At 37.6% G+C, this 14,124-nt stretch overlaps 1 protein-coding gene across 1 annotated transcript; it reads right to left on the bottom strand.

The window, feature by feature from the left end:
• Positions 1 to 4,707: 4,707 nt before the first annotated feature.
• Positions 4,708 to 9,093, bottom strand: LOC133727945 (protein NRT1/ PTR FAMILY 2.7-like). The gene is made up of 4 exons (XM_062155361.1): positions 8,935 to 9,093; positions 8,558 to 8,775; positions 6,679 to 7,220; positions 4,708 to 5,735 (listed from the first exon to the last, which is right to left on the bottom strand). The coding sequence occupies exons 1-4, from the start codon at positions 9,011 to 9,013 to the stop codon at positions 4,901 to 4,903; spliced, it is 1,674 nt and encodes a 557-aa protein (XP_062011345.1). The 5' UTR covers positions 9,014 to 9,093; the 3' UTR covers positions 4,708 to 4,900.
• Between the last annotated feature and the right edge of the window lie 5,031 nt (positions 9,094 to 14,124).

Genomic DNA, 14,124 nt, shown 5'->3' with positions numbered 1-14,124 from the left:
TATCATCACCCAATTGGCTGGTTGCAGTCAATTGAAGTATGAGACCACGTTTTGTGGTTTGAGGAATCGGCATATGATTCTTGCTTCGTGTAGCTCGTAAAAAAAGATGTCCATGTGAAGCATTAAGTATATGAATCATCATATCACAACCAATTTTGAGCAAATTGGGCCTTACCACGACTAAGGACAACGTTTGATGGACCTTCCATGCATAGTTGTCACAGAGAAATGTGTGGAGAACATCTCAAAAATAGTTGCCTATTTCGAAAAATGGTGTGCGTAGTCGCACTATCCGTAAGACATTGTAATTCTTCAACGCCATTTCTATAGGTAAATAAAAACTCAAAGTTAAAATAAAATCAAGGAAATAAACTCAAAATTTATTCATTAATAATATAAGCCAACAATCACGTCGAAAGTATGTCTCGGAAAAATCTAATCCAAAAATGGTTTATAAAAACAAATAAAATATGGCTTATGTTATTACATAATTCCTTGAAAACGATAGAGGTTTCCAGTCATCATATCTGGCGGTATCCATGTCCCTGACTTCGGTAGAAGTAATGTTTGCAACCTCGAGATCAACACCTTGATCATGTCCAACGTGATAGGCTTCTCTTGCGTTTTTCACGATCTTGTATGCTTCAGCTACTTCTTTCTGTCCTCTACATATGTTCGCCCAATGATCGAACGATCCACTTCGAAAACACATCTCTTTATTTCTCAATTTTTGGTCATCCTCCTTTGATTGAGGCGCGGGATTCCCGCGGGTTCCTTGAACCTTCCGGCTGGCGGCGAGCTCTCTCTGTCCGCAGCGGCCTCCACGGCCATGGTGGTTGTCACGCTAGTTGTTCCGATGGTTTTCTTCCTGCACTGAGCGATCGTACGGACTAGATCATCCAGATTGTTTTCCCTTAGGTTTAGGGTTTTGCTCACGACGACCTTATTTTGGAGTGTTATTATAATTCAACTTTGAAACAACTTCTGTTTCGATAGGTCGGGAATTATAATTCTTTACGAGAATAGTATCATGCTTTTTAGCAACGGTCATTGTTGTAATTAGTTGATGAACTCTCGTGATCTGTCCTACTTGAATATCAATTCTATACTACTTAGTTAGCATCATACCAAAGACGGGGAAGGTGGAGAGAGTTTTCTCAATTAGGTCCTCATCTGTAATAGTTTGATTACAGAATTGCATCATTGATTTGATGCTGAGAGATTCTGAATTGTACTCTAGCACGAACTTATAGGTCTGCGAAGTGGAGATTTTCCATCTCTAGAGCAATTCAGGGAGGTGGGAGTCTCAAACATTCTCAAAGTGCTCTTCAAGCGCAACCCATAGATTTCTTAGGTTATTTTCTACCATATACTCAAGTTTAAGCGAATTTCCCATGTGGGGCGTCATCAAGATGAGGGCATTGGCTTTGTTCGCATCGGGGCCTTGTGCAATCAAATCATCGTTGGTGGGCTGGATTATTGCAAAGATTTCTTTGGCGGTGAGGTGATTTTTGACATCACAGACCCACTTGTGGTATCCACGGCCAGTAGTGTCCAATGGGGCGAAGTTGAGCTTGTTCGAGTTTGACATATCCTGAAAAGGGTAAAAATGAACAATATTAGTATTTAGGAGCTAAAAAGGCTTCGACGAGAATAACTAATTAAATTGGTTTCTGAGCGGAAAGTGATACTAAGAAATGTTAATTACAAAGAGTTGGATTAGACTGAAACATTGACGTATCTTAATGGCTGAAATCAAAAATCGTTCAAGGTTTCGACAAACCAAAGTTCGAAGCAGTGCAAACCCTCATAGTTCGGCTTGAATCCCACGTGATAGAAATGTGAGTGTAGGTAAGGGATATTAGAATCCCCGAATATGGAAAGCAAAAAGTAAGAAAGCAGAAACGCTTATAAAAACTTGATTGTTCAAAGCTTGATTTCTTGGGTGCAAAGTAATTCGAAGAAGCTTGTGGCTAGACACATAAAAGGAGCTAATAGGAGGATACGGGTGTGCTGAGGGGTTGTTAGCAGTGAGCAAGGCGCGCTGAGGATGCGCAAGCGCGCTGGAGCATGAGTAGGGGTGCGCATGAGTTGCTCAAAGCAAGCAGAGGCGTACATAAGTCTCGCAAAGTAGGCAGACGCATGCGAGTGGCGCACGGAGGGTGCTAGAAGGAAGGTGCGCACAGTGGTGATTTCAGGATTTCAGGTTTTAGGGATATTCTAGCTTTTTAGTGCTCAGTTTAGAATTCGTGCTAATAACGTGTTGTAGAATGAGAAAATTTGAGAGAGAATAATGCGTACTTCTTCATTGATAATAAGGCCATTTATATAGAAGGAAAAAAGAAACAAAACAAAACTACTTTGGCTTTATAGATAGTTTAAGTATGAAGAGAGTGAACACAATTGCATAAATATCATTTCGGAGCAGTTGGCAAAGAAACATTTGGGAAAAGAGAAGAGAAGGCGTAGATTAATTATGGCAATCAAACGGCTGGCATTGCAGCATGGCCCAAAGCTACTTAACTGATAGAAGACATGTCACCCACTAACCAAACATCTGCCTCCGCTACGCGACAAAAGACTGGGGCATCGTGCGTCAGACTTTTTCGACGCTAGAAGACAAGCTCTCTGTTGGGCTACGCTGGAGGCCCAGGTCAGTCTGGGTCCCGACCTGGGTTAGCAGCTTGACCTGGGTAGTGGCCTAGATTGCCCCAAGCCCGGTGAAAGCATGGTACAAATTTAAAGTCTGTTAGACTTTTCTCGTCATTAATTTGATTATATTTTCTTTCACGTACCTAATTTGTTAGAAATATGAAAGCAATGATCTCCCCGTGGAGATATAAATGATTTTTATGCTACCTACTACTACTATTGATAAGCACCATACAGCAGTATTATAATATCAAAACGTGATGGCATTTTGTATTCCTTCGATCAGATTGATCGACTTAGCTTGTAAATCACTCCAAATTGTCGAGGGTTAAACACATTCGGTTGTACATTGATTTCAAACTTTTATGCTCCATTAGTATAAAAGCGGACGTGAATACGGAAAAATGCGTACGTGTATTATTTGTACATTTCATATAATCGTTTGAAGAAAAATTCGGTAAAATATTTTTAATTAATTAATAATTTTCTTTTAATTTTAAAATATTAATTTATATTCATTTTTGTTCCATATATATATAGAACAAATGTAAAAATCATGTATAATACTTCGAGGTTAAAAAGTTCATAAAATGTAACGAGGCCTCTTGAAAAATACAAAGTACATAAGTTTTTTCTAAAAAAAGGTCAGTACGTGTATTATTTGCATTTTATACAAAAAAAAACTACTAATAGAGCTTTTACATTTTATGTAGAGATTGAGACCACTATATAAGCGTTGTTGCAGGTAGCTTTCTCTTCTAGAAGGGGTAGGTTAGCTTAGCGTATCAAAGAGATTGTGATCGAGATTAGTGTTATCGGTAGGTATTCATGTTTTTCCGGTCTGAGTCCAGATTCTTTGATCAGCTATTTGGTCTGCAATTCCTCACCCTCCCTCACTATGTTGTTTGTTGTTTTGTTTGGTTTTGCATGTTAATCAAATTGTTCAATACTAATATGGCTTGTGTTTCTTTTTATCACTAGAAAAACTTTCATTAATAACGTAGTCAATTACAACTATATATAGGGTTATGGTCTTGTCAAAAAAACCCGCTTAATCGTAGCAAGAGTAAAAAACAATACCATCTCCCTTACATCAACCATTTATATCTATTTTTAGCACGTCCTCAAGCCATGATGGTCCGACTTCCTTCTAGTATCTCCTCCCTTTCATTAGCAAAGCTTGTTGTGCTACCACATGAGCAGCAGTTGCAAGTTCTTAGGATTTCCTCCACTGCAAAGCTTCGAATTCAGGCATCAATAATAAGACTTGTTTTAAAATACGAGAATATATATTTTATTATAAATAAATTTCTTTGGAATTCAGCAAATACCTGATTCTTGACCGACGCTCAAAATATAATTAAAAAGGGTTAAATACTGGTTACTACCCTGTGGTTTAGGTCCAAAATCAATTCAGTCCCTGAACTTCTAATTTTATCAAAAACACCCATGCAGTTTCAATTTTGATCTAATAGGTCCAATTTGTTAGTATTCTGCTATGGGTTCAACTTATAGTTGGATTATTTGATGAAAAACCTTTTATTTGATAGATTTCTAATAGTGAGACCCACTTTTAAATTGACTATGCATACCACCTCAACACCACATCATAAAACATAGGTCATATTAGATCAAAATTGAAAGTACAGAGGTGTTTTTGATAAAATTAGAAGTCCAGAGACTGAATTGATTTTGGACCTAAACCACAGGATAGTAACCAGTATTTAGCCCAATTAAAAACACAAAAACGGTATCAGACAGACTTAAGGTACTATTATTAAACACCTACTTATTATCAAACTGTACCGCTTGCATTTTGTCATTTTGGTTGTTGTATGTACAAGTTTGGGCACCCGAAATAATAACCAAACTTTACCACCCCAACCACAACCAGATATCCAATACACATTATCATGTTTCTCATCAATTATATTGTCGATCACTGCCCCTTACATATGCATTTTTGATAGTTATTTTCTCATCGTTACTTTAAATCAGTAAGAGTATAATAAAAGGCAAACATATATAGTTTAGTTAGAATCTATTATAGTCAACAGGACACATGAACTTCTTGTTATTTCATTCAAGTGACATTAATTCCTGTTCTTGATCACTTCAGGGATGTCAACATATATATAGTCCACGTCCTGCTACTCAGCTCAAGACTAACAGATAATAATAGAAAACACAACGTTATCAAACCGACTCCTACATCGACAATTAATGGTGGCTTTATCAACCAGATATATCACTTATCATCAGAGCTGTCCGCATCACTTACATTTTGATACTTGTACAAGTTTGCGCACACTAAATAATAACCAAAGTTTACCACCCCAACCACAACTAACATCCAATACACATTCTCTAGCTTCCCATTGTTTATATTGTCTGGTAGCCAACTTGTAACCCTCCGAACAAAATCGATCAGACCCGTGCTTAGATAAAATGAAATCCCGATGATCAACGAAATCATCGCCGTTGATGTGCTTCGCAGTGGCACGGGAAATTCTTGGTAATACAATGCAACTTGTCCTGGAAAATGAAATGCCTCTCCAACGCCTACCAAAACCAACTGTGGGAAAAGCCACAAGGCCAGCATTGGGGTGATAGCACCTGCAGGCTGGTCTTGGAGTTGGTGGTCTTTGGCGATTTTTAACCTTTTGGATTCAACCAGTGCTGAAACAGCCATGCTGAGAACATTTAGCACATGGCCTAACCCTATGCGTTGGAGGGGCGACGGAAACCGACCAATCAACTTCTGCCACATGGGACATAAGAACCTATCAATGACGGCGAGAAAAAGGGCGCAGGAGATTAGTACAACAACTAAAATAGACCCGGCTGGTATTTTGAAATGAGGACCGAGGTGACGGTCCATGCTGAGAGCCTGGAGTATAGTCAAGCTGGATTGTACTGCTATTGGGGTACCTAAGAATATGCTACTTGACCACAATGGCAAAATTCTCACAAGGGTCTTGAAATCTTCTACTTGCTGAACTGTGCATAGTCTCCACGGTTTCAGAATTGAACCATCTGGTTTTATGTCTCCTTCAATTTTCTGCGCTGCACGGTTAAGCAACCTGCAAACAAAGAGGGCATCATTGTATTTAATTTGATAATTCACATTTACGTACTAGAAAGCAACTTTGTTTTGAGCATGTTAATTAGCTTCAATCATGCACTTTGTGCATTATGGACCGCATGCACCCACTTTGAGCATGATATATATCTACCCCACATTGTTCTGCTAGCTCCTGATCAGTCACTATCCAGAAACCAGCTAGATTACTTTTCTCAATTAATCTGTTTCATGACCCTCACTAGCAACTTGACATAGTGACCAGTAGTGGTTCCTGATCAGCCACTCAATAACAGATAAGTGTACTAGTACGTACGTACTCTGCAGTGACCAACGCTCTAGCTAGTAATTCTACATGAAATTGCGTAAAGTATCAATTTAGCAACACCTTTCCGCAGGGATATCCATTGCGGGAAAGATATCGATAATCTAGAACTTAAGTTTTTTTTTTTTTTTTGTATAATTATCGATTTCATGTTCAGCTTCTTAAGAATATTATATCTATACAAGTTAATTCCAATAGATTGACCAATGAAGATTAAGAAAATGGTAACTGCTATGCAATTTCAGCAATATAATTAATAGCTATAAACCTTAAATATGATAGAGATTTTTTTCCGGCCAACACATAAAATTGACAAAGGAAATGGTGCAAGAAAGAATTTTCAATAAATATAATTGAATGCTAGACTTGAGTTACCCCAGTATGGTGGATTCAACAACACATTTCTTTCCTTAAAGGTAAAGGAAACAACAATTCAGATGTCTTTCCACTTACGAAAAAATTCTAGTAATGCAAGGTATTGTGTATGTTTATGTTCAAAACCTGATTATCTTTGGTAATGAGTGAATTTATATTGGAATATAGTAGATTTAGGAAATAAGCAGAGAATATCAAGAAACTAAAAACATAGTAGCACAGGATCCTTATTAAAATTCTGTACCTGAAGCTCTTGCTCGGTGGTGCAGCCACTACATCTGTCACTCTACCATGCCCATAGTAATAATCTTTGCTTTCATCAGATGAGATCTGGAGATTCCGTTTCCGAGTAGTAGCAACAATAACACGAGCTAAACCAATGAATGGACTGCCTTGCGGCTTATCAAAACGGTAGAAACGGGTCCCAGACAAGAAAATGGCCAAGCTAATTAGGTTGGCAATGGCACATAGGGCAAACCCCCATTTCCATCCCACATTGTCCTCAACGTACACAATGACTGTAGCACTTGCCACTGAAGCAACATAAAAGGTGAAGAAGAACCAGTTGAAGAATGTTGATTGATTCTTAGGCTTATCAAATTGATTAGCTCCAATTGTTGCCAGTGTAAAACGTGTGCCGCCCAAGCCAATCGATGCCAGAGTTATACTTGTGTACAAGATTGCAAGTTGAAGTTTGGTGGTGGGTTGGCATAACTCCGATCCGATAACACAAGGTTGAGGCTTTAATGAACTAAGTGTTGCAGTTAATGCTAAAAGAGATATCCCCTGCAAACCAAATAGCCCAAGTAATACACTTAATATGTCTCCCCAGTAATTAGTTAAGCAAATAAGATGCACAGAGGTACGATAACTTAGTATGCAATTCAAAGAGAGTAGACATCATATCTATATGTTATTATTGCAGAGAACAGACTTTGCCAATTTCGGGGAACTCGTCAGTATTCAATAATAATGGATTTAAACACTAATTAGATAAAGTCAATATAGTATGTCATTTACATCGTCCCACTTTCTATCCACCAACTTTGTCCCACGCTCTATAATTACACTATGCAACTTCTATTGCACTGCACTTCACTCGTATGGAGCATGATTGTTCTTACCAAGATATAATTCAGTTAACATGATGATGCAGGAGCCAAGTTCAAGTTATAAGAGAGAACATTATCCAAGTACTAAGTCATATGATTAAGAGCCTATTTTAACATGTTACATGGATTAATTGTCATGAATTGTATGTCTTCTGGAATTCCCACGTAAATGAATTTGGGTTATTTAAATGATTTCATGCATTGCATCAATGGCTCTACAACATGGTTAGTATACTACTTTGTAAATTTTGAAAGCAAGTTGTTAGATAGTGAAAGTTTGTGAAATTTTCTGCGAAGGTTGAGTTGAAGTTCTTCCAAGACCTTTGCGTGTTGCTGCCTTGCTGTAATTTCTTCCCCTCTCTGTATTTTTATCTTTCTTGTCCTACATCGCATGTTAATTATAAATATATATAACATATAGTGAATTCTATGTGATGCTATATTTTTCTCAATTTCTTGTCCTACTTCAGTACATAACAGATTGTAACTACATACATGTCATAGTGCATTCTCAGTAAAAACTCTATTGTGAATGTGAGCTTAAATTTCTAACAATACTTTATCCCATATTTAAGCTTCTACAGGAATCACTTGTTCATTGCTAACTTTAGGTAGGTTTTCCTTTTCTGTAAAAGGCAAGTTTCTTTCATATTAAGAATGTACGTGTTCCGAGGCACAACCAAGTGAAAACATTAATATATCACTTAGTGCCCCATAGATCAGCAAAAGATAGCATGGATTAATTAGCACATACACAAGTATGTATATCCTACAGATTCTTTTGTTTCTTTCACCCATTTAAAGCGCATAACGACAGGATCGTCTCATTATAAGAACCTTATCAACAGATGAAACAGCTCCGTGAACTGTTTCTGACCATCTGATCATATATGGAAGTGTAAGATGTCATTCATGTATGATCTAAGAAGACTCAAGACAGGGGCACTCATTTAAGGACTTCATTGAATAATATATAATTGACGGTAATTAACAGACAGAATTGTTACGTACCAGCAAAGAAATGAATGAGGAAACTGAGATAACTGGGAATGAGCCTAAGAAAGAGTCAGCTATGATGGCTCCAATGACAGGAAAAAAGCTGGTAGAACCATTCATCACGTTTGAAACCTGGGCTGCATCAATGCTCTTTACATTGAATTCTTGAATCAGGTACACAATCAGATTTGAAACCCATCCTCCGGCTGCGAGTGTCAAGCCTGCCATAGTCCCTGCTCAATATTCATAGAAAATAATCATTGTCACCACAAAATTAGAAGTAACTTTGTCGCTCTTTACTCTGTAGTACATGTAGTGCTTGTACATATCAACGCAACATGCATGGTTGTGTGCGTCTAGAAAGGAAAAGAGAGAGGGAGTCTGGGAGAGACCAGTGATGAAGGGGAAAGTAATCCAACCACCGCGCCTGCTAGAGGAATCTGATGACAGAGGGGAGAGGGAGCTAGCCATGCTGGACTTGTAGGTGAGCTCTGTTGAAGAAGCTCCAAGTTGCTGCTGTTTTTATGCTTGCTTGTTGCAGTGCAAGTGACATTAACGAAATATGGCCCACTTAGTTAATACATATCATCTCAGAATCTTAATGAGTAGGCCAATTTTTTATTTTTAGTAGGACCTTATACGAGTGATCTTACATAAACCTGGTAGCTATACTATTCCAATTAATTGCATGTAGTTGTCAACTAAAGCGGTTGCTGCATAATGCAGCTTCATTAGATGGCTACTTCCTTATTGTTGAATTACATCCCTCTAAACCATTATCAATTAGTCTTTTCATTCAAAACAGAAGCCACCATCAATCATTTCTTCAATAAGACAATCTTTTAATTTGACGCAAGTTAATTTGTTCATCCAAAAGAGGTAGTGATCAAGGGGTAAAGTTATGGTATGTTAACATTTCTCATACATAAATTATTTTTACCACTTTAAGGACTCATGTTACCACTTTGAGGACTAATATTACTATTTTGAGGACTCATTTTACCACTTTTAAGGCAATTGTATGCATATCAAACGTTAACACATTGTAGAATTTTCCGTGATGAAGATGCGGTTAGTCTCTTGTCAAAAAAAAAAAAAAAAGATGCGGTTAGTCAATCAATTAAATTATCACCTTTTTACAGATTTGGATTTTGTAACCCACTTACAACTATCTTACGATCTCAAATCTCAATCATCAATAATTTTAGATCGATCTCAAATCTCAATAACCAATACTTATTCTATCGTGTAAAGCACTAAACTCTAAACTAAATCATCAACTACCTAATACCAATACTCACTGCCTAGTTACAATTATCAACTTTCTCCGCACTACTCTTAATATTTTAAATTTTATGTCCCCAATTATTGAAAATGAAATCTATAGTTTCTTGTCTGCAGGAATCCAATTGTCTTAACCCCTGCATTATTCTATCTGTCTTCTTGTTTTATTGTAATTTTTTTTTTCTTTCACTTTCACCAACTGTTGAATGTGGTCAAAACTCATACAAATATAAAGGTATACTGTTTTAAGTAAATGAAAGTGAAAGCAATACTTTCTTGTCTGCAGGAATCCAATTGTCTTAACCCCTACATTACCCTAGCTACCTGTCTTCTTGTTTAATTTTATCTTTTATTTTTCTTTCACTTTCACCAACCGCGAAATGATAGGTGGTCAAAATTGATACAAATATAGAGCTTTACTGTTGTAAGTAGTTAATATATAAAAACTCAGGTGACGCTAGTACTGGTTGTTGATTCACTTGATTGCATTCTTCGTCTTTTTAAAAAAATATATATATTCTCCTATCGAAAAATTATATAATACATACCCATATGTCATACACACATTTATAAATGTGACAACAAATTTATTATCAAAGTAGTAACGTTGAGTCATATTTTGAGTAATTTTAGTTCTATTAATAGTAATTACACCACGTACCTACGACCTTGTTACAAGTTTCTGAACAAATTCATTGTTAATGTTGTAATTTTTATTTAATTATATGTAAATAGTGTAAATGAATATAGTAACTTTGTTCTTAATTTTGTAATTTGAATTTATAAAAATTATAATTTTTATTCAAATAATTATAAATTGAGTGCATCCATGATCCTATAGCTTGTCCCTCTCCTGTCCCACCTTTCACAGGCTTCTCAAAACAAGATATTTAGCTTAGCTGTACTGTGCATAGTTGGAGATGATGCATTGCCACAATTCGTTCTGTTAGTGCTCTAACTATTCTATAATTGATGATCAAATTAAAAGTGTTTATAACACGTGCTTTCTATTATTGTTGAGAATTCAATTATCTGATGGACTTGTTCCACATATACTGGGGACTGACTTGACTGGACCCTGCGATAGAAACCATGCAAACCTGTTTATAGTTCGCCCAAGACTTAGTCCACAAAGGCCTCCACTGTGGTTTACTCAGGCCAAATCTGTTATGCCGAGTTCAAGGCCTTTGTGGACTTGGACTTGGGCGAACTATCAACAGGTTTGCGTGGTTTCCATATCACAGGGTCTAGTCGTCGCAGGGTCTAGTCGAGTCAGTCTCCAGTATATGTGGAACAATTCCATTAGATACTTGAATTCTAAAATAAAAACAGAAAAGCACGTGTCATAGACACTTTTAATTTGATCATCAATTATAGAATAGCTAGAGCACTAACAGAACGAATTGTGGCACTGCATCATCTCCAACTATGCACAGTGCAGCTAAGCTAAAAATCTTGTTTGGACTTTGGACAAGCCTGTGATAGGTTGACAGGAGAATTGGGAAGAATATTATTCTAAACCATGCATGGATAGGTTGCTTTCCCAGCTTCAAAACCAAGCATGGATAATATGCTGATCGAATGTTTAATTTACTAAGCTCCCACGTAACTGAAAGTTTCTCTATCCTAGGTTTTCAAACAAAAAAATTAAGAGAATGAATTGTTAGTATCTACTCAACATAAAATCTAGCTTCTAGCCCTGTTTTTTATTATCACTCACAGTTCAAAAGAAGACTGCTTTGAAAGTAGGGCATTACACTTTGAAAGTATATATCATTAGTGCTACTGTTTCTGAATGTAAAAATGGAGGTTTGTTATAGTTCAAACTTCAGAGTTTATCATTTCAGCTTAATATTGTTAGGAAATTAATCCCCCACCACACAAGTATTAGCAACAGAGATGGAAAGAAGAAATAAGCAAGCCAAGCTAGAAAACAACAAGATTTAACGAGATTCGGCCAAAATCCATGGTTATGTCCTCGAAGAGTTTTCATCTTCATTATGAGAGAATTACATAAGTACAAGATACACCACTCAAGTTTATACCCAACCTAAACCCTTGTATCCAACAAGATACCCCTTGTATACCCTCTTTCATCCTAGAAGATCACTCTACCACAAGAGTAATCATCCCCCCCCCCCCCCCCCCCCCCACCTATCTTCTACATCTTGGAGACAAAGTTGTTCTTGTCGTTTTGTCTGCCTCCACACAACTTTCATCTATTTATACAAGGGGCCGTGACCACTTACCCATTTTCAGCTTAAAAATTGCCCACTTAGACTAAGAGTATTTTAACCCCATTTACCCAATCTAACATCCATTGACAGTTTTGCCCCTATTTTAATTAATAAATTACATCTCAACTCTCAGACTCTCTCTTCGATCTATTTTCTCTCTCCTCCCCCCTCACCGATTCTCTCTCTCTCTCTCTCTCTCTCTCTCTCTCTCTCTCTCTCTCTCTCTCTCTCTCTCTCTCTCTCTCTCTCTCTCTCTCTCTCCATGTCTGCAGATCAAAAATTTCCGGTTCGGGTTTGAATTTGGGTTCGGTTTGTCGGGCCTCCACCATCAAGCCACCACGCCCACCACTCCACCGTCGATGTCGGGACTCCACCGCCGCCACTCTGTCCCCACTGTCGGACCACCAGAGGATGACGCCATCCAACTCCACAATCCCAACCCCTCTGGGCTTCGCCGGTTTTGTTCGTCAGATGTCCGGGAAGCTCCAAACCTCCACGCCGGAATCTGGTCTGGGCTTCGCTGCTAGGGCTCGGACAACGTCGTTCTGTTTTTTTTTTGGTAAATTTGGCAGAAGGCTTATAAGGAAAGAAAGAAGAATGAAAAAAAAAAAAGTTTTATTGAGTAGTTATACATGTCTATTGCGGGGCAATAATAAGATTATTGGAGGCAATAATATGATTATTGGGATGGGATAATATGAGTATTGGGGGGCAATAATATGCATATAAATTGATCAATTGTGTATGTAGTGTATTCATTTTGGTTTTGGGAGTTTACGCAATTCACTGGAGGCAATAATATGATTATTGGAGGCAATAATATGATTATTGGGAGGCAATAATATGCGTATTGGGGGGCAATAATATGGTTACTGGGTATTATTAAGGGGCAATAAATTCAGATGCCGGAATCCGGTCACCAGTCCGGTAGCCGGATTCCAGTCATCGGTTGCCGGATTCCGATCACCGGTCGCCGGAGTCGGGTCACCAGTCGCCGGAGTCCGCCACTGGAGTCAAGCAAGGTCTCCAATGACTTATTTCTCTACGTGACAAAAAAGGAGAGGGCAAAATTGTCTAAAAAATAAACAAAAATGAATGAAAAAATACTTAATTGGGTATTAGGGAAATAATCTCTTAGAGTGTTTGGGTAAGTGGGCAATCTCTTAGAGTGTTTGGGTAAGTGGGCAATTTTTAAGCTAAAATTTGGTAAATGATCATTTCCCCTTTATACAATTGATAGAAGTCTCCAGAGTCACTTCATCAATGCTCATTCAGGAACCAACCACTCATCTCCCTCATTAACTCCATAAGAATACTAAAGGTCCATCATGAATTTAACCACGCATTTATTCCTAATGCATCGACTTGACCATTCATTTATGCTCAATGCATACACTTGACTATGCATCAATTTCTCATGCATAAGTTATCACCATGAATGCACAAACCATAAATACCATGCACTCATGCCATGCAAAATATCTCTACAAGGGAGGGATAGGCACCAAACCCAACAAATATTGCATTTGAGTTTCTTATGCATCCGAGTTGAAACTATAGTAATTCTCTTCTGCTTTATTCTACAATAGTTTTCTTCACCAAAGAAAGAAAAAATGAAATAAAACTGATGATTATTCTGTTTTCTGCAGAAATAGGTACGCAACAGAAATTGCATCATGGTAATTGACACAAAAATATGGACATGTAATTTAAGTCAAATTCGTACCTCTACTTGGTGTTTCAGGCAATAGCTTTGCCTCCCCATCACTGCGGTAGTGGACTAGTGGTAATCCTATCTTCTGGTTGAGCGCAAAACCTTCGCTTTCTACATAAATAACACGAGCTAAGTTCAATACTGTTCAATTTGTGGCTCACAAATGACCATAGAAATGGCCTCCTGAAAAGGAAATGGTTGAATTGGTTAAACCAATGAAATCAAAAAGAGCAGATGAGCTGAATCCCAATCCCCAACTGATATTGTCCTTAGTACAGATAATGGCTGTAGTAAAGCAAGTACCTCTCCCACTCCAATTGGTACCAAAGCTATTCGTATACAGGCAT

Source organism: Rosa rugosa, chromosome 2 (assembly GCF_958449725.1).
Source record: "Rosa rugosa chromosome 2, drRosRugo1.1, whole genome shotgun sequence".
NCBI lineage: Eukaryota > Viridiplantae > Streptophyta > Magnoliopsida > Rosales > Rosaceae > Rosa > Rosa rugosa.
The sequence above is the reverse complement of the archived record's forward strand: the minus strand, read 5'-3'. Positions and strand labels throughout refer to the sequence as shown.